The sequence below is a fragment of the Hipposideros armiger genome, unplaced genomic scaffold (assembly GCF_001890085.2).
Source record: "Hipposideros armiger isolate ML-2016 unplaced genomic scaffold, ASM189008v1 scaffold_568, whole genome shotgun sequence".
In the NCBI taxonomy this organism is placed as follows: Eukaryota; Metazoa; Chordata; class Mammalia; order Chiroptera; family Hipposideridae; genus Hipposideros; species Hipposideros armiger.
The window spans coordinates 1,024,880-1,046,959 of NW_017731918.1; the positions used below are offsets into that span (position 1 = coordinate 1,024,880).

At 36.6% G+C, this 22,080-nt stretch overlaps 1 protein-coding gene across 5 annotated transcripts in view; it reads right to left on the bottom strand.

Moving 5' to 3' along the window:
• Positions 1–19,480, bottom strand: part of ETV1 (ETS variant transcription factor 1) — a 99,720-nt gene extending 80,240 nt beyond the window's left edge. Inside the window, exons 1-6 of one of the 5 annotated variants that reach the window (XM_019623864.1) lie at positions 18,202–18,660; positions 17,909–18,103; positions 17,648–17,779; positions 16,742–16,829; positions 15,253–15,300; positions 5,988–6,041 (exon numbers count right to left, since the gene is read on the bottom strand). In XM_019623864.1, coding sequence (XP_019479409.1) covers positions 5,988–6,041; positions 15,253–15,300; positions 16,742–16,829; positions 17,648–17,692 — 235 coding nt within the window. In that variant the 5' untranslated portion in view covers positions 17,693–17,779; positions 17,909–18,103; positions 18,202–18,660. Of the gene's footprint in view, positions 1–5,987; positions 6,042–14,724; positions 15,126–15,252; positions 15,301–16,741; positions 16,830–17,294; positions 17,507–17,647; positions 17,780–17,908; positions 18,104–18,201; positions 18,661–19,246 lie in introns of those variants that run through there. The other 4 variants (XM_019623865.1, XM_019623862.1, XM_019623861.1 and 1 more) reach the window with 4 other exon arrangements.
• Between the last annotated feature and the right edge of the window lie 2,600 nt (positions 19,481–22,080).

A 22,080-nucleotide genomic window follows, 5' to 3' on the forward strand; every position in this document is an offset into this window, starting at 1 on the left:
GAAGCCGGCGACTGATCTGCCTCGCCCGGGAAGAGCACAATGATGGTGCCAACTTGGGCCAGTGAAGCGACGCCCTCCACAACTAGACTGAAGAACAAAAGGACAGTAACTTGTCTGTTCCCATCCCCCAATTCCCCAATAAAAATCTTCAAAAAAAAAAGGTTAAGAGTAGTTGCCTCTCTATAAGTAAAATAAAAATGGGGAACAATTTTGTGGGGGGTTTTCCTACTCTATGAATATTTCGCTTTGATAAAATTTAAACTGTAAAAAAGAAAAAAGCAGAAACAAAACAAAGCAACAAACAAATGAAAATCAACCAACATAACAACAAAAACCCACACACAAAGGACACGAAACCTTTAGGAGCCGCTGGCTATTGCTTAGAGCTCAGGCCCGCTATCTCAGACGAGGAAGACAGGAGACAATTCATCCTTGAATGGAAAGCTTGAGTCTGACTGCAGTGACATTTTTAAATATGCCTCATTTTTTTTTCTGGTTTTAAAGAAAACAAAACAGAGTAACAAATTCATGTTCTCAAATCTCAGAAATGGAATTCCTCTTTGAATGTGTGCTCACCTTCTGGTAAAAGCAGTCAGAGGAATCAAAACACAAAGTCTTTCTGGCCAGTCATATCCAAAAATTTAATCAGGCAAGAAAGGTTTCAAATTAGTAACCCGAAGTAAACTTTTATAAAGTGCTCACTATATGTGTAGAAAGTAACAGAAAGCAGCACGGTAGCTCAGTAGAAAGACAGCAACTTCAGAAACAAACCATGTATGGAACTTTCCTATCTGGGGCAGGTACATGTCAATATAAATTATTCAGTCAGGGTCTGCATAGACCTGTCTGACTTCAGTTTGTTTTTTTTTAAGAAGCAGAATTGTAACAATAATCTAAGGTATTTTTTTCCCTACTTCACTGTTCAAAAAAAAGCGTTACTCTTTAAAAAAATTCCTAAGAAAACGAAGCATAGCTACGCCTACTGTTCCCTTGAACAAAGCATCCCCCATGTATGGCTTTAAACAGCTGAGACCCCACACACCGGTTTGTCTTGATTATTTTCAGATGGGTCACTAGGATGGTAGGACACGTTGCAGTTACAGTATAGACATGTGCAAACTTTTTATATTTATAAATATGTCAGAGAAGAGTCAAGGTTATTTTTCCTTTAATGACACTATTCTCATTGACTTGCATTCCAGTGTCCTTTCTGGAGTGTAAGAAAAAAGAGTAAAGTTACAAGGATCTGTCCTGTCTGACATTTTGCAGAACCCTGGCTGTGCCCCTGGGATTGCTCTGTGAGGGTGCACCGTATAAATGTGAGCAACAACTATTACGTGAATGAATGACTGCAAAGAAAACACTGAAAGGAACTAATGCAACCAATGGAAACAAACTATTTAGAAAAATAATAACATGTAACTTCGCAATGAAGAAAATGAGAGGTGGCAAATTTTAAAAGATTAGTGATATGATTAAATTTAAAGAATATCATTTAACATATAAGATCATTGATGTATTAAATTTAAAACACAGGATTTAGAAAAACTCAGTTTACGTACAAATCTGTATCTATTTGGGAAAAATAAGGCTCATCTATGTTCTAAATAATTTTAGATTCTTTTTTCTGAAGAGATATAATTCTACTTCCTCTAGACTAAAGCATATCCTAAAGTAATTCATTTTCTTTTTTTTTTTTTTTTAGTGCCTGAGTTCTAAAAAGATTTGTTTCTAAGAAACAAATAATTTGTTAGAGCTACATTAACTGTTTCTCTTAGCCTTCATTCATTTCTTAGGATATACTTGTAGAAAGGTTGTTTTTTTGTTTGTTTTCATTTGTTTTTAAATGTCTATACATGCTTCAAAAGTCAGCATCCTTCAAAGGTTAGTAAGCTATAGTGTAACCTCATTAGACTCCAGATTTCCAATTGATATATTTTATAAATAAAAATAAAAGATATTTGGGAATGTTTTTAGAGATTACTCAGGCGTTATGGTTCAATCTCACTTTCACAATTTTTGAGTGCTCTATTCTGTACTCTTCTCTATATATTCTATAAACGTTATAGTCAAATGCATGTTCAAAAATCTGGTGTTGAGCAGAATTTTGCAGTTCACTCTCCTAACCTACATTTGCCAAAGGGCTAAAGCAATAAAAGCAAAAACAGAAGCATTTTATTTGATTGCGGCATGAAAGGAAATCCGATTATTCACGTTTGAAAAAATAGCCCCATAGAATTTATAGATGGGCCACCCAGATAGAAGGGAGTTTCTTTCTATTCCGAGAGATAGGATCCCTCTGCCCTACTAAGCATTCCCAGACAGGTGAGAATCAAACATTTGTAAAGGGCATTTAGGAGACAATACAACCTTTTAGTTCTAATATTTGATAACCTTCTCCATCCAGAAATCCTCCTTAGAATCGAATCCACATAACCTATTCCTCTTTTTAAATAATTTCTCTCTTGTTCTGTCCTGAATGAAGACCGAAACTAGATGGTCACCATCATCTGAACTGTTCTTTATGTCAGTCAAACCTTGAAATAAAGCATACCTCCATTTTCTTTTTATTAGACTATTTCAGATTTCGTTTTACCTTTGCTTATAGGTCCCCATTATAATTACGTGTTTTATTCACAAGTCTCAGAATCATATTTGTTAAACTGTAAATATTCACTAATTGAAGTAAAATAAAATTTCAGTATTCTGAAATGTTTGGTTAAACATTCACGGTTTCAGCATGTTTCTCGCAGAATGAAACTATGTATTGCTTTAAGGCATGATCATGCTTCTACCTTAAGAAGGGAATTAAGACTTTGAAAATACCTAGGAGGAGATAAGCACTAAAAAGTTGACGGTGATTTTTATGACAATTTTACTTACTGTGCTTTTATAACATGCAAGGCATACTGAATATGACATATTCATAATTCTCAAGAAGTACAGACTTATCAAAGAAAACCATGTATCTAAAATACTATACTATAGTAAATACAAGGGATGAGATGGTAAAGAGTCTAACTGTAGTGTAAAGGTGGCAAAGATGTCAAGAAAGATTTCAATGAGACGAAGTCTAAACTGAGTCTGCAGAGTCCCCAGACTGCGAGGCAAAAGTAAAAAAATTTCAAGCAAAATGAACGTGTGCAAAGACAAAGAGACATAAAATAGCTCACTCGGCTTGAAGAACTGAAAAATTAGAAAGGCTCAAGCTCGGAAAATGGGTAGGCACAAATTTTTGGAATGGCAAGAGTTAAAACTGAAACTGTAGTCCAGGCCCAGGTTATAGAACAATGTTCTGTACAGTTAAAGAGTTAGGGCTTTGTCCTGAAAGAAGTTTCAGCAGAAAATTAACAAGGCCAGACGGCTGTGTGATAATGCCTCCGCAGAGAGTAGGCTGGACGGAGGGAAAATGGACAGCAAGGCTGATTCCCAAGTTCAGTCTCGGCGGTGAAACAGAGATGGAGTAAGGCCATGAAATCAAGATATTTTTGAAAGGTAGAATCAACAATTTGGCAAGCAATTAGAGGTTAATGGCAAAAAAAAGAGAGGGACTGAAGATAAATCAAAGGTAGGTTTTCAGCTTGAATGACGAAGCCATAAACTTATAAAAGGCAACAAAAGAATAAGAAGAGAGATGTTAGTCAGAAAAAATGATGATTTCAACATTGGCCTAACTGAGTGAATTATCTGTGGAGCAGCACGTAGGAGGTTGGGGTTGCTGTGTTAATGGTGTTTTAGGCTGTCCCTAAGCTGAGGGCTGAGGGGTGAGTAGAGGTATCACTTTCTTCTAATTTGCACAAGGACCCCAGTGGTGGGTCAGGAAGGATGTCCAGTAGTCAGGGCAGAATGAGACCCAGGCTAGAGATAACAATGCAGGAGACGTGGTAATACAGAACTGTGCTGACCACTGCAGTAGCCAATAGCCACATGTGTCTATTTAAAGTCACAATAATTAAATACAATTAAAAATTCATTTCTTCAGTCCCATTAGCCACATTTCATGTGCTCCATGACCCATGTGATTAATGGCTGCCATATCAAACAGTACAGATGTGGATTATTTCCATCACTACAGAAAGGCCTATGGAACAGTGCTGGCATGGCACATGTAAAATAAGAGGAAAGGCTTGGGGGACAGAACCCCAGGAATGAGAAGGTAAGGAAGGTGAGTGGAGTGAGGAGGAGGAATCGAAGAAGTAAAAAGAGAAAGGGAATATCATACCATGTGACCAAGAGAAGAGAGCTCAAGGAGATGAAACAGTGAAGAAGAAGAAAAACTGAAAAAAGGTGAAATAAGGAGTAAAAATTTACCTTAAGACAGTTATTATACCCTGGCGTTTGGTATAGTGTTGGAATCATGTCCAATTTCTTCAGATATAAAATGACTCAATGAGATGAATTCTCCCACTCAGATGGCAGGTTTAGCTTTTAGAAAGACCTCAAGTGCCCCACAGGAAGGGAAATGTTGCAAATGTGACCGTTCTCTTCCCACACTTTAATGAACGGGAGGCCTTGCCTAGCCGTCATCCTTAGCTATCGTCCTTCTAGGAGTTTCTAAGAGTCTCTAATTAAGGTCTATATCATTACTGTATAGATTCCTTGAAATCGTATATCTAAAAACTATATTCAGACATCAAGCAACACACAAAATTCTCTTCTCATATCAAAAATCAAGAGGATAAAATAGCAGTTACCAGAGGCAGGGGGAAATGAGTTATTTTTTTAGTAAGGAGAGTTTCAGGATGGGATCATGAGAAAGTTCTGGAGATGGGTGGTGTTCACATTTGCACAAGGTAAGTGCCACTGTACTGCACACTTAAAAATGGTTAAAATGACAAATTTCCTGTTATGCATATTTTATCACAGGTAAAAAAAAAATGAGTGAAACTGAACTAAAGACTAACATGGGAGAGAATCTGGAAGAAATCTCTTACAGCTCTTAACACATGGGAAATTTAAGATACCAAACATAAAAGTTGAAAACAATGCTCAGAAACATCTGTTACTTGAAGTCACATAGGTGTTTGTAATAGATTTATGATATTGGGTGTGAAAATATGGGTTTGATAAGTCGTAAGGTATTAAGCATATCTTGTTGCTGTTGATACCCCTCCTGTGAAAATGTCAGTGGTCTGGAAAAATGAAACAAGTTAGAGCTTTAAATGGTGCTAACAGAACAAACGTGTATTAGGTCAGTTTCATAGTCAAGATGGTATTCAAACCCTTTCTTTTCTTTACCGTTTGCACCTCAGGTCAGTAGCAGCAGTTAGCTGGTAGAACGACAAAGCATAAATATCAGAAGTAAACCCTGAGGCAGCCATGTTTGTACAGGCAAAATGCTCACTCTGCAATTACGGGAGGGCGAGTACCCATGAATCACTTCTCCTGCATTCTCTGACAAGCCCAGAGCAAGGCTCAGGCAAACAAACTCTGAAGGGATCCTCAGAGAAGGCAATGGCTACTTCCATTTGTGTTAGTGCAACCAGGAAGCAGAAAATAAGGCTAAAAATTCAATCAAAACAGGTGGAAGCTCATGAATGCAAAACCATACAGAAAGACAATGAATGTTTGGCCAAGCATTTTTATAAGTTACACAATAAATGATTTTGTATGGATTTTAACTACTGTCTCCCATCAACATCCAGACTTTTCCTTGGGAAAACACTGAAAAACTGGAAGTAAACACTTGCACATTCATGGATCTCCCTCTGTTTCTTCTCCAAGGATATTGATCAAATACAGAGAACAGGGCCATCTTATAATCAAATCAGTTTTCCTTAGCCACTATCTGGAGCTCTGCTCAGATCATAGGGGGATTCTGCTGATGTCACAACCTGATAAATAAAATCACCTCATGACTGCCAGCTACAAATGCACTGACACAATGCAAGAACAGACACTGGGAGTGGAAATGAACCAATGGCAGAGAATGAAAGAAGTAAAGAAGACAGAGAAAAAACTTAAGAGATGATTCAAACTTTACTTACAACTTTCAGCCTGATAGTCTGGCACAAACTGCTCATCATTGTCAGGTACCTGAGCTGAAGGGGGGGAAAAGAAAAAAGAAAAAAAAAAAGAAAAAAATTAAGAGAAAAACTGCCAAGACATAAGGAATATCAACTAAGATCATTTTAGGCTGGGATAAAATGTATTATTATTTGCCCATGAGCTCCTTTTTAAAAGGTATTGATAGCATACGTGGGAGGGAAAATATTAGGCTGTCGGAAAAGTCATGAGTATTTTTTCTATGTTTTTCGTTGCAAAAATGCGTCATGACTTTTCCGACAACCCAATAGAAATGATCATTGATGTCAACTAGAACACATGTATGTCAGAAATATAATGGCGGCAGTCCCTCTGAATTTCACCTGCCAGGCAGAAATAAAAGACACGGGCAAAATAAGGGAAGCTACAGGATTTCTATGAGCTGCAGTCTTTCTTTTTGCAAGAATGGAGTAAAAGGTATTTGAATTCACCCATTGCCAGTGCTTAAGCAGCCCACTTAAAGTAACCATGTAATTCTTTCAAATGATGTGTAGTTATCACTCACACACCTCTGCTTTATAGAAATATCTGCTTTTGGTGTGTTCTGTCTATTGCAAATAGACTACCATAATTAAAAATGGTTGCCCTAAATTTGGCCAAAACATGTGACAAAGTTTCTTAAATTATTGTCATTGATTTTGGTCATGTATAGTAAAATGTTACATTTTGGTGATTATGCTCATAATACAAATAAAAAATAAACTCAGTCTTTTCAGGCAAAATATTTTTCTAGTGACTATTTAGCATTAACAAAAAAGAATATCATTATTTCATCAGTCCTAACATCAAATGGGTTCCCTATTTTTAGCAAAGGATAAAAAATAATGAACAGCAAGGACTAAACACATTTGGCAGCAATCAAAACACAAGTAAATTTTTTCACTTCTATAATATTTTCATCATGGTTGATATTTAGACATCAAAATAACCTATTCCAAAATGACAGAATATTACAAAAACAAGTTTTCACATGCACACAAATGTGCACTCACAGACATACAAACTACATAAAATAGAAGTTAGGTTACTTTTAATTTGGTAAAAATATAATGAGTATCCTAATTAATTTTGCTGTGACCTGATTAGCTAGTTAGTATTACTTTACTAATATTATCTAATACTGAAAGTTTTTATCCAATCATGTCATGTTAAAACAGATGTCAATTAATTTTTCAAAAAGAGCCTATTCTGTATGGGGAATGCTTATTAAAATAATCAGTCTCTGCTGGAAACGTTTTGGGTTGGTAATTGAATGAGTTAAGAAAAATTCTATATTAAAAGAAAGTCTATATTTAAAAAATTCTAATAAAAAGAATTACAACACACAGAATTAAAGGTTCTTTTTTACTGGCTTATTTAATAGTATTTTTTAAAAATAGAATTATTTAGCTAAATATAATTTGTTATATTATTAAGAGTAGAACCAATTATAATCTTGCCTATTATCAAAATATATGCAATTTGACATTCAACCATTTTCTAACAACTTTCTTCTTTATACCAGTATTTAAGCTCACTAAAGGCAAATTCCGTCCTCTGCCACAAAATGAAACCAAACAAATTAAGAACTTTTTTCCAAATTATAATTGATGCCTATTTCATCAGCCTATATTAGAAGTGTTTTCTCTTCATATTCTACTACTATCTGATATCTAACTAAAGTCATACAAACTTCAAATCACAGTTCTATGACTTGCTAGCTGTATAAACTGTATAATATTAGTTAACCTCTTTGAACTGCATTTTACGCCTCAGTTCAATAGTGATAATACAGGGTTTTTTTATATTAAATGAAATATTCTAAACAAAATGCCAGGCGATGCCAGATACTCAAGGAATGTTATTTTCTTCTTTCCAAGTCTTCACCACCCACCTGTTTTGTTTTTTCTTTCCATTTCACACGCAAAAAACTACTTCACTCACTACAATACAAGTTTAGTATCTTTACTTCTAATACATTATATTGGACACAAATAAAAACGACAGCTAAAATTTGTACATTTAGCATTCTGTTAGCTATAAACATTTCTCTTGACATAACAGTAAACTTAAGTTTTCTCAGACTCACAAATTAAAACGGGAGGAGTACCCCCAAAAAATGACAAAAATATTTTTAATATCTATTTAATAGATAACAGCAGGTAGACAGGATCAGATCAAACCCTGCATACTTTTTCCATCATAGCCACATGTTTTGGTTTTCCTTCTAAATTAACATCTAAACAGATATAACTATTAAGATGCAAAAATTATCAACCGCAGCAATTACTATGCTTTTAAAAAGCCAACATTTACAAGAACCTAATAAAAATGTAATATCCCTTTACAGGAATAGTTAAAAATAGCTAGTGAGTAACAAAAGTATATTTGTAACTGAATATGCTCGTATGCATGTTCTAAAGGCCAGGCTTCTTTTTTTCTTACTATCATAAGATAAAATTGCAAATCCATGATACATAGCACTTCAAGAAAGGCATACATAGCTCTGATGGGTGTGTGATGTGTGTTGGGACATGTGTGTTAAAAACAGGCAAAACTTTAGGAGCAGAACAAAGTATAAGTTATACCTCACAAACACACAGAAAATAGCTGCATACTAGCAATTTGTAAAAAGAATAAGAATTGCTATTTCTGTTCTAACTCCTTAACATACTGAATAAATACTTCACACTTATGCTTGAACATATTACAGAATTTTAACAAAAAAACATATGACTCACATTTTCACAGAAGCTAATCTTCAGAAACTGAATAGACCAAATGAAGCAGCATGCTACTTAGACAAAGACTTAAGTCTACCTCTAATTTGAAGTTAGAGTAAAAAAGGAAAGCAGTTAACGAAAAACGCAAGTTGGATTTGGACAAGGAAAATATGACCAAGTGTTGCCACCCTCGTATCATACATTTCCTTTTTTCTCCCTCAATTCACGGGAATTCTGTGAAGTAGCAAACTGCAGCTGCCTAAAAATTTGTGACAAGTCATACCAACTCCATGTAAAATTAACAACAAAGGCCAACCTAAAAAAAAAAAAAAAGTTTGTTTTCACTACTATATATTATAAACTCTGCCTGGAATAATCACCTTTGAGGAATGAAAATGTTTCCCCACACTGTGTAATTAAAGAGGAAGGGGAAGAAAGGAGAAGAGGGGAAAGTAGATACCAAAAGACCAATAAAAGGCTTTCAAGGAGATTAAGCAGGTGGATTTTATTGGTAATAGCTGGAGCTGCTCTAACAGTTCATTGCACATTAATAGACAAGTGGCCATCAAGTCTCAGGACTTGGGCTTTAAAAGGGTAGGATCTGCACTCTCAGCTGTTTGCTTTACCTAGATTATTATCCAAAGTCCTCTCCCTCTCTCTCTCTCACTACACCTAGCAGTACATATCATGATGAACTCACGAAAGTATTAATTCTGATCTAGATGTCACAGAACCACTATCCCTTATATTTAATTTTAATATATACTTTCTTAACTAACATTTCCTGGGTGGGGGAGGGGCGGTATTTTGAAATACAGCTTGCCTTTACTTGATGCATATTTTAAACTTTCAAATAAAATAATAATCATCACTTAGGAAAACCTGCGTGTTTAAATATTTTCCAAGGTTGGCTGCAGGCAACTCACAACCCCCTTTTTCTTACAAACTAGGCTCCTGTTAGGCTGTCTTTTAAAGCTGGGGGGGGGAAAGTGGGGGGGAAAAATGACAAATGAAACAACTTGTCGAGTAGAAAAGGGGTTAATATTTAATTAAAACCAGTTCTATCCACTGTAACAATGACCTGGAGCCAAACAAGGCGGAAGATGTATGAGTCACTCTTTCTGCCCGTGAATGAGACAGCTGATCTCCTCAGCAATTCCTCCCGACGACGAAGCAGGCAGAACTGGAGTTCTGCCTCCATTCACAAAAACACAGTCCAGCATGCGCCAGGCAGCCCAACCACAATCTTTTCATGTCACACCCTTCCAGAGAGCTACAGCAAGTCAACTTGAACTCTCAATATAAACACGATTTTATTGCTTTATCTCAAATACAGTTCAGACCCATTAAGGTATACACATTGAAATACATGGCACGTTTACAAAATTAAAGCCACGTATTTTACATATTTAACTGCTCCTGCTTTATGGGGTAAAACTTGTCACAGAAACTTCAATGTACAAAACTAAGAAGGAAGGGAGGAAAAGAGGTCAAGAAAAAAAGGATGAAACGATGGAAGGAAGGAGAAACACTATTTTAAAGATGCCTTCTTTTTCTTGCCTATTATTCAAAGTTTCTTTATCCTGAGATTATCACAGATTACTGCTGCTTTGTAGCATTTCACTTTGAATCAAAGGGTGAAAGACTACTTTCGCTGAAGAAATTTAAATCTTAAGTAAAACAACCAGAAAATCAACCTTCATACAGTGGTATTCTGTTTAACGCTAAAATGAGGCTTCAGGCCATGGAATAAAATAATCATGAGGCCACTAAGCCCGGTTTTATGCCACATCCGCTTTTAACATTAAAATGATTGCACCAATGTATAAGCATTAATTAATGCAGAAGTACAAACATCTTTAAACAAACCAAAAAAGAGGGCTATTTCCCCATGACAGAAACATCTTCAATATCTTGATAAAGACATTCTATATGTTCTCAAAGAAAATGGTTAAGTTTTAGTTGTCTGTATTCTCAAATCAGCTTCAATTCCTAACTCTAAATTGACCTATTATAATGACTTGAAAATTTAAGGGTAGCTCAGAGCTGTTGTTTTCCGACAAATATTTTTATTATTTTAATTACAAGGTCTGTACACAGGTCAAAGGGAATAAAGTGCTATTATGAATTTCAAGAAATTACACATTTCCTGTAACTGAACTAGAAAAAGCTTAGCAATATTTCATAAACATTGTCAAGGCCCTCTGGAAAAACTATATTATGCTACGCCGAATCCAAATTCTATTCTTAAAAACACATTTCTATTTTGCAAATAGAACCCTAGATGAAAGGCATTTATATAATTCCAATGAATATCTAGAAATATAATACATTACCTACCTTTTAATCAAGTACAAAGGAAAAGTCTTTCACATTTTAGAGTATTTTCTGGTGCAAAGAGGAGGAGTATCCCCACCTCCCAAAAATGACTTGCTCAGTTTTTAGAAATAGTATAGACGTCTATAATTTAATGTTTAAATTCTCAATTCTTTTCTTATGTAAACCACATAAAATAATGTTTTTCAAGGTTTTATTCTTTACTGTATCACAGGAAAACAAACAACATTCATGAGCACATATCCAATTTATGTTCCATTTTAGAAAAAAAAAGCAGGCATAAATTCTGAAAGATAGAAAGGAGTGCATCATAACTGCTAAGTATTGCTGGAGAACAATATGTATAGCAAATAACAACAGTACCTAATATTTAAGGAACTTCATACTAAATGACTTTGAATATAAACAGTATCACCACTGAAGTGAACTGAGGAGATGCAATATCTCTACTTTTCAGTCAACCTGATTATTATTTGAAGGCCACATAGAACCAAAGAAAAAAATAACCAACAGCCTTATCTACATGAGGTAAGAACCTTTGATGTAGAAAGGTTGTTCTTGGATGATAAAAAATTGACTTAGGTGTGGTGGCAGCATGAAACCTGACTTATTACAACTCCATTGAAAAACATTTTACCCTGATGGCAGCGAATCGCTGTTGACTTTTTCCCTTAATATTACTGACGAAAGAGAACCTCAAGAACATCTAGACCAACAGCAAAAATAACCTTCAAAAGGTACTATGTATTTTTATTAGCTACATATGAAATGTATTATTTCTCTTTAGGTTTTGTTAGTAGGTAAGCTTTAATAAGCAACTTGATTAGATCGTAACCCTTTTAAAACTCAATTTTGCATACTTCTATTTCTGTCCCCTACATAGAAAAGGGTTCATTTTAACTATGAATCTCTAGGACACCATTCGCTAAAACACTGCTTAAAATAGGTTGTTAAGAATGGACGTTACCATGATGTTGATAGGATTGATATTTGAACTCATTTTTTCATGGGATCAAATGATTGAAATTGCCTTTCTATCCATAGCAATCTAATTCAAAAGGCAAAGAATCAATAAAGAGTTGTACATAGTTAAAATTACAATATAAAGTAGCTATAGCAAAATTTAAAATAGATACATTCTTTTTTTTTTCTTTTTTAAACTGCTAATGTGATCACTGAAAACAATGCCTTTTCAATTTTCTTCAAAATGAAATGTGATTATTTTAAATTGTGGTATAGATGTTAAAAACCTTTAAATTGCAGCATTAGTACTTGGAAAGTGATACTAATATAAAGTTCTAGTTTTCACAACCATATTTTTATTCTCTGTTTGGAAATAAATTTCTGGAGAATGGAAGTCTATTTTTAAAGATAACTAATGAATTGAAAAACCTGGTTCCAAATCCACCCTCAAATAGTCCTGCCTTATTACCCCAATTTCTCCTTAGACAAAAAACATATTTCTTATTCCATAATAACTTACCTATGACCAATCCATATGTTGCGCTTTTGGTCTAATTTATAAGATTCTTATAGGAAAAATAAACATGCTAGGATATATCATCTCCCAAGTATTTAATGACTTTGATAATTTTTTTAACATGATTTTCATATGACACAGGACAACTAACTTGACTCCCAGGTCCAATAAGATTTTCTGACCTGGTTAACATCCCAGTGGGATTCTAACTCATGGGAGAAATTTGGTTAATTGCCAATGATCTTCTTTAAAAGGGTCAAGATGGTTTAAAATTCCATGGTCAGTTTCTTGGCTACAAAGTATTATGAAAAGAAATATGTAAACGGTTCATAGTCAGCCAATTTGGCAAGGTTTTAATTTCTGGATGTCCAGAAGGACATAAATGGACAAATCTAGCTATGAAAAAACTAGTGTAATTTTGAAATCTCTTCTTAGCTAATATTGTTCAAGAGTGGAATAAGTCAAGTTAAAATGCTAAAGCAAATAATACTTATATACAATTGCTAAAAATAAAAATAAATATTTAGTCTAACAAACAGTAAAAAAACCTCTCTTCTCACTATTAGATTTTTAAAATCCTATTAACAATTTTTTGCTTATATCATAAGTTAATGTAAACTATTTTGAAAAATGTTACAATTTTTCTAAAATGCAATCGTATCCATAGTTTATAAATTGTAGCCCACCTAGGTATTCAATACAACACTCCAAGGATTAATTCCTGAACTTATTTAACACTAAGAATTCTTTTCTAAGTGGAAGTCCATGTTCCTCCAAATACATCAGTCATTTTCTAGGTTTATTTTATATAAAGCGAAATCTTCAGGTTTGATTCACAGATATGTTAATACACACATGGGTAAGAATAGTCAGTGCAGAGTTTTAAAAGATAAACTTGGATAAATTATTCAAATCACTTATCCAAGGGACAAAGAAACAAAACAACTCCAAAGTAAAAAACTGTACTGAAACTGATTATAAAATAGTAAGAGTCTGTCACAGATTCCACATTTTAAAATTCCAGGAACAGAGTTGCTATGCACATTCAAAATCTGCCAGCAAGTGCACTGACTTGGAATCAATGAGACTTAAACATCTTAAAGAAGAAACCTACCTCCAAAACAATTGAAACAGATATTTTAAGTTATTTTGAATAAGCAAATAAATTCCCTCATCAATGTGATGTTCTCAAAACCTTCAACTTTGCAGACTTAGCAGAAAAAACTCAACACAAGAACCTCTGTGCAATTTTTTTCTTGAAAAAGTTATGCTGAAGTATATGGCTTCTGTTGCAATAATAAGTAATCTATTGCAATAAGTTTCATTTACAGAGACAAGCAAATGACCTTTAAATATAACTAAAACTTTCATTAATACTTACCTTTCATTAACATACAAATATAATCACCCTTTCTGAAGGGCTACCAGGAAAGCTATTTAACTTAAAAGATTAAAAAAAAAAGACTGCAAAAGCTTTTTGGAGAACTAGAATATCAGCAAAACAAAGAAACTTATTTTACATGCTAACAGCAACTTGATCAACTGCAAGCAAGACCACCGATAAAACACAGCAGTCGGCCTCAAACAGCAACAGCAACACTTGGGTTCCATTTAAAGAGACCCTGTCTCTTCTTCTAACCACCTTAAAAATCTGTTCTAAAAACTACATGTTTCCCATATAATGTAAAGACAGAAATAAGACAGTTATGCTCAATGCTTAAATATCTTATCATTTTCTTTGTTTCCCACAAAACACATCATAGTATCAAATTAATATTTCACATTTATTAGGATAGATCCAAAAGAACAATTTCAAATTATGAACACCAATAAAAAGTCCTTCAAGATTAGACATTTCTCAAGTTGTAGGAAGCTGTACTGAAGCAGTATCTCATTGTTCCTTTAAAATAAAGTTTACACAATAAAAGGTACCATAGATTGCAACACAACATTTTATCAAAAAGTCATCAAAAATGAAAGGAATGTCTTTAAATGCCTCCTTGCTGTAGTAAATACATCCTAATAGAAATGGCATAATAGCAGAGGTCAATCTCAGCAAACACCACATAATAGTAACAAATAGAAAACATTTTACAATTCTTCAAAGCCCCCAAAAGATATATTTTAAAGCCACAGATTTTCTAAGTATTGGATACACACCTAATGTTCTGTGCTGTGAACAAGGTGGAAAGAAGACACTTGCACTTAAATCTTGAAGCATCCCGTCCTGATGAACCCAGAGAAACTAATTTCTGCCATGAGAAAAGTCCTCCACCAGAGCACCAAATAATGATATGCACTGCTCTAAAGGAAACAGCAAGCCAGCCGGGTCTGGCTCTAGGAGGTCTCTCGAGGTACAATAATATAAACCTGATCAATTGCAATTAAAATCTGAACAGAGGCTTAGAACTTGAAGTCTTGGTGCATTAGTTCTTGCCAAAAGCAGATGTGATTGTGAGCTGGAAGCAATTTCTCCTGGTAATTTGTGATGACACTGGGTAGTGCAGCTCCAGATTCCCCAAAGACAAACTCATCAGAGGCTCTAATGTATGCATGACACATGAGGTGGCTCTTTTAGAGCTCAATTAATTGGGCTGAACATTAAGACAGCAAGTTCAGGACTTTTTTTGCCCCCCTTCAAGAGTTGCTTTTCCCCTCCTTTTAAAGGATTTTTTTTTTTTGCCTTACCTTCTGCAAGCCATGTTTCCTGTAATTGACTTAGATCTTGAAAGAGTTCTAAAAAACAAGTGAAAGACAAAAGATGTGCAAACCTTTAGGCTTCATCAAACAGAAATGTTTGTCATAAAACTGGCTATATATCTATATTTATATCTACATCTATATCTATACATTATCTATATCAATTTAATTTGGGGAAGGTCAACATAAAAATAAAATGGAATTCATAACTTAAATATCTCAATAATCCTTTTGATGGCTATTAAACAATACTTCTTTAAGAAATTACTGTAGTCAACTAAATAATAAAGTCAATATATTTTCCCCATTTTTCAAATAGCTTAAGTTCAAGGACACTAAACAACACACACATACTAGGATTCAAAAAAAAAGGCTAAGGCGAAGATGTGCCCATCCATGGAAACCTTTTTAAAATATATTCAACTCTTGTAAAACAGTAATAGGGAAAAAATTAAAAACTGAAAAATATTTTACTTATATCTTCTGAATTTTATATAAAAGATGTAATAGTACATGGTATAATTCTCAAAGTACTGTACATTTTCAGGTTCAGTACCTCAAAGATAAAAGGGACAACCATTACATGCTAGTTTTTAGAGGAAATTTTCTACATTAATAAGTTTACAAAAGTCAAAGAAAGATAATTCCCTGGCACCTGTTTATTTTCAAGTGCAAAACTTTGTATTCTGTCATAGTGGGGAGGGAGAGAGGTGTCCAATAATTATGAAGATTTCAGGAAGTTTCAGAATTCAATATACCTAATCTAAATGGCAGACTGAACTTTGATAATTAAATTTAGTTATATTAAGTTTATTATTAATGCTCCCATATGGCTGGAATAATTTATAATATATTGACTTCCTACCAACAGTTCATAAAAAAAAAAAATCTGTAACCTAATTTCCCAAATAGGTATTATAATTATTAAGTAGGCCTTAATTACAATTCAGTGAATACTTTAATACCTATAAACAAGATATTATGAACTCGCCCTGGAGTCATCAAAATCATCCATGAAAAGTTTGATAATAGTATAAGGTTTTAGTGTAAGGGGGGTGGGACATCAAACAATAATTTATATTGTTTAACTTTTAATAAAGTAGAAAGGAGAAATTAAGCAGTGTACATAGCTACTTGATTTGTCCCACTGTGTTGGGTATTTTGAAATTGTTACCTTAGTGTGTGAGTTTAATTATATGCCATATGGGCAAGGGTATTTAAACATAAAAGAATGATTAAAAGAAGGATGTCACTTAACTTTTTATTTCCTTCTTTCATTAGTTTGTGACAGGGCCATTACATATTCTCCAACGCAAACTGTCACGTTATGTTACTTGCTTCAAATACAAAAATAAAGTTAAATACAGTAATTTGAATGTTTATTATTTTTAAGCAAAGATTGAAGTGCTTCTCTTCTTTATGAGGGTGGGAAATACAGGTAAAGAGGGGGGGATTCAGCCCAAAAATCAAACCTCACCTTCTGAATCATGAGCCAGATCTCTGTTAATGAATTTTCTTTTCCTGACATTTGTTGGTTTCTCGTTACAATTTCTCCCACGCTGATTCTACAAAGGGAAAGATAAAATCCTTTAAAAGAATGTAAACCTCAAATGTCACACACAAAACAACACATGCATACATACATCTACTGAAACCTCTCTCTAAATAGAAAAAGTAAAGTCCATGGTATCAATTTTAATATTCATTTTCTGCATTAATTCGACAGTGAAAGCTTATGCTGAGAATTCAACAGCCGGGGAGAGTTGCTTCCCAAAGCCGATCCTAACACACTAGTTATTAGTCATATATTCATGGTATCTCAGCATCAAAACAACAGTAAACAATTACACTTAAAGTCGTTTTTAAGCTGGGTTAAAGCTAGATTAAAATACAATGAATTTTATTCTCTGATAACCCCCTAAAAAAAAAAAGTGGTGAAATGAAAAAAAAAAACAAGAGAGAAAATGAGGGGGGGAAAAAAGAAACAAAAACACCCCATGTAAACAGAAAGTGTCAGTATTTGTCTCAACTTCATTCTTTTCAATGTGGCAGACAAACCCAGCCAAAAACTTTGAGTGCAGCAGCTGCTGCTGCCCCCCATCTCCTCTTCCACTCATCTTGGGCACTTTAATCAGAAAAAAAAAGGGGGAGGGAGGGTCTTAAAAACAAAACTATGCCTTATCCAAATCACTAAAAGGTAAGCTCATTTTGAAGATTGGGCTTCTAGAAGCAGAGTCGCCCTACAGTGGCAACAAAGCAGATAAAGTATCTGCAATCCCAACCCCCTTACCCCCTCCCTTCTCATTCAATCCACCCCCCCCGCGCTCACCCCCCACCCTCGGAGTCAAGTTTATAAACAGCAACTTTCGAAGTGATCACTCACATTGGTGACCATGTAAGGCACTTGCTGGTCATAAAATCCATCCATTCTGCTGCTCTTCGCAAATCTCAGCTCAGTGTTTTATATTTTGAGCATTTAGCAGGAGATTTCCTCGGGATCTGGACTTCTGTCAACCTAGAGGGGAACAAGATGGCTTTTAGGCTTAAAAAAAAAATCATGAATGAAGCTCTTGAATTTGCATAGCTAATTACCCTCCAACAGTCTCATTCACAAAAATTACCCTCCCTACACCGCCTCCTTCACCTGGATCCAAAGAGAGCCAAGAGTTCACAATTTACATATTTTCGGAGGTAGCAAAAATCCGAACAAGAGATGATGTATTTATTTACACTCTCGATGTTTCCCTGCGCGGTCGGTGTACCCCGGGCAGCTCTGATTCGCAAACGTGTGCAAAACTAGCAATGGCGATCAACGAGACTTGCTTTGCACCTAACGGAACTAAAGAGACGGAGACACCTCTTTCATAAGGATAGTTTTTGCAACCCACAACCATGCAATTATCTGGAGAGACATAAAAAGTTGTTGGAAAGACCCACCTGAAGGCCACGCTAGGCGAACTGCTGCAAAAAATTCCCTCCAAATTTAATAAAAACATTAATTATTGCCCAGCACTTCCCCTTGGAAGCCGAAAGCGCCTCTGACAGAGCTCAATTCGGTGGTTTTTCCTCTACTTCTCCTCCAGGGGCCTCCAATCCAAACTGATGGATCGCTGCCTCCCATTGGCTCCGCGTCTCTTTCACAAGATCAGATTTCGGGCTGTCAATCAGGCGGCTCGCTGCCCCTTCTCCAGGATCTCGCGCGCCCCTCTGCCCAAGCCGGTGCTCGGTGGGCTGGTGCTGGGTCCACTGCCTGAAAACGCCACAGAGGGAAATCGCCTGTCTTCCTAACCCGCCGCTTATTGTTAAGGCGCCCGGGGACACTGGATCCATATGTACCGAGTCCTCGGTTCTCCTTGCTGGTGTGCTTGGTCCACTATTGAGCAGATTTCCTAAAACACTTTTGTTCAGTTCGGGTATATACTCGGAAGCTTGATCCACTAAGCCGGTGCCTCCTTACTCCCCCACCTCTCCCCGCTCTCAAGATCACCATCCTACCCCCAAAACACACACACACACACACACACACACACACACACACACACACACACACACTTTTAACCTGATGAGCCCACCTAGGTCTGTTGCCTCGTTTCCACTTAAGTTTTTTGGCCCAAGTTCTTCACCACCACCACCATCATTATGGTTTATCAAAAACACTTTTTGTTTTTTTAACGGCCTTCCTCAAGTAAAACAAGATCCCATCGTTCAGGGAGCAGTGAACTAAAGAAGCTACAGGGCAAGCACCTGGGAAAAGCCGGGGAATTGCTGCTTGTTAGGCGGGGTTGCGCTGGGAGGGAGACGTGGGAGGACGACGGAGCAATCTAGGTGAGGAAACGTATAAAAACCAAATTCCTCCCCGTGTGCACGGGGACAAGGTGCAGCCAGTTCTCAGGGAGGGGATGGGGTGGCTCGGATATCCTAGGGACCTGCACATTTCCTGAGCTTTTGTTATGTATACACGGAGACGGAGGGTGTCACTTACTGTACTTGACGCTTTCACTTCCTCTTCAGCTTTTAAACAGCCACAACCCGGAGTTGGGGGCGAGCAGTGAGGGAGTTCGGGTTTCAAGGACGACTAGGACGTTAAAAAGTGAGGGTTGCGACTCTGAAACCATTTGTCCTGACCCTCTTGTGGGGCTTGGCGCTGTAAAAACTCACTTAAGGAAACCACGGCCCAACGGGATAGGAGGCCGCGGGGATGGAACCAGGGACTCAGTGGTGTTGAAATTCACTTGTGATCCTGGTGGCGACCAGAGCTAGAGACCAAAGGACGTTTCCGGCAGCTGTTCCGCCCGTTGGGAAACATGCTGCAGTTCTCAATTTCTATTTGAAAGTTTCCTTCCTTAAATGGAACGCTGTGGAGACGCATTAAAATGGAGTGTGAGCGCACCAGACTCCACAGGAGCCAGAAGGGGAACGATTTTTAAAATAGATTTTTAAAGAAAACGTATTACTGGAGAAACACCAATAACTGTGAACAGCAAGGACACAGACCATGCATTCCCTGAAACTAGTAAATCAGAGTAGCGGGTGCTAAGGCGCGCACCCACGAGCATTTCGAGCGGGAACTGCACTTTAACCCGAGCCAGGGTGGGGTTCCGGGCGCAGCCAGCGCCTGGAGGCTGGGGTACTGAGGCTCTTGGGTACTTTCTAAGGGTGCAATCAAACGGTGAGCCAATAGCAAGGGTGTCCCTCCGCCTAGCACTCCCGGGATAACCCCAGCCTCTGTAATCTGAGCAACAGTTTCCAAAGACCTTCTCAGCGGCCAGAGCCTGACTAGTATCCAGGGTAACGGGGAGGAGGCGGAGCTTCGGCTTAGGCCCCCCGCGCGGTTCTCGCCGCAGCCAATAATGTACCGTATGTCCCCAGCCTATTGTTGTTTATTGCTGACCCCGCAGCGCTCCGCTAGGAGATTGGCCGCTTTAGGGAAAGGGGAGGAGCCTCTCCCGCCCCGGCAGCCACCTTTCAGTTCCATTCACAAAATTCCGGCCTGTCCTGGTCACGTGGCTGGGGGCGTGGAGGGACAGGGGAAGTGACACAACAAAGGCCTAAGTTTCCCAAACCACAAAACTTTTCTGCAATGCAACCTCGTCTGTGTACCGTCCCTGAACAAGTACTAGAAGATGAGAAAAAGGACCCTTCGTGCTGGGAACAACAAGAGGAGCAAAAAAAGGAAAAAAAAAAAAAAACTTCTCATAGGGGGATAATTCCAGGGTGCACCGCATACAAGAAAAGCTGCGATAAGAGGGATGTAAAACAATTGAGAGGGGCGAGAAAGCCTTAAGGACAGACAGACTAGTAACTTTGCTTCAAGTCATTGCATTTAGAAATGCGAACAGTTCCACTGTAGATGGATTTTTCTCTCACTTAACGTTCTGTAATTTTCATTTCTACCTTTGATTTATCTCACAGGTTCTTGTTAACTTTTACAAAGCTCCTTTTAGGAGTGTTGCAGGTTTTCTCTGGCCGTCAGTTTTAGTTTCCCTTTCCCAAATCCACACTCATTCACAGTCCCCTCCCCCCCTCCCCCCAAAGCAGCCCTCTTCCTCCCTACTAATGCCGGACTGGCAAACAGAACCGGGGGGCCCTAACCCTCCGAATTTACTCCATATTTCTCCTTCGGATTCTTTAAACGAATCCAGCCTTTCACTATCTGATCTTCACAATAATTAAAAATGATGTGTGAAAAAGCAGCCAACCCGTCTTGTTACAGCTCAGTTTTGTTGAAACAGCATACAATTTTGAGACAAATATGCTCCTCTAGAAAGTAAACTGTTGGACCAAGCTCCTTTCTCTCTTCCACTTTCTCTTCTGTCCTTTCTCTTTCTGTCCTTTTTGTGCGGTAATACTTAGTGAGACCTTAGCTTTTAGTTTGGCTGCTATTTATCCTCTATGCTTGGCACTGAGAAAAACCAATACACCTAGTGGTTAAGATTCGTTTCTCAGAAAAGGTTACCATTGTGGAAAATGTCTACAGAAGAGTCTATTCTATCCACAGAGAGGGACGTCAAAAGTTGCACAAAGTTTCCACTACTTTTGAAAGTGAGTCTTTAAAAAAATCAACTTAGTAAATGCCAGTCTTTGAATGGAAAATTTCATTTTGGCAGGATTTCAGGCATAGAATGGCAGAGCAGAGGCCAAGAAGCTTTGACATTTATTTACTTGTATTTTGAAATCCCATTTGGATTTTGAAATAAGAGCTCTTGAGAGAAAACCATGCCCCTCAAACAAAAAAAATCCATTTCTGAGTTTGAGAAGTATTTAAGTTGCATGTAAAGCTATTTAAATCTTTATAGTTCCTTCACAATTATTAATAAAGTAAAATAATATTCATTAGTGGCTTTTCTGCAGTTAACTTATAGCATCACACTGAAAATGCACATGATGTTAAATAAAACAAATTTCTAAAAGTAAAAATATGAAAAAAACTAAAATGGCACTGTTTGTTTTAAATGGTTAATATAATTAAAGTTAAACACAACTTGTTCTAATTGAGTTCATTATTAAGTAAAATCGTAATGTATATAGCTTGTTTTTGTTTTGTTTTTTAAATATGTATCAAGCAAATTGTTAATGGCCAAGTTTCCACAGACCTACGTCAAATAGATAAGGAAAAGGTAGACTATTAAGTAGCCAAATGGGCAAAGGAAATGGACAGGTGAATATAATTCCAAAGGAAAACTTAGAGGCCAGCCATAATGAAAACTAGTGAAAAATAACTAGTGCTTTTAGCAGGCCCCTTGTAGGGAGAGAAGCAGGAATCTGAGAGGAGGGTGGAGCCTAGAAGAAGATAAACCAGGAAACTGACACTGTGTA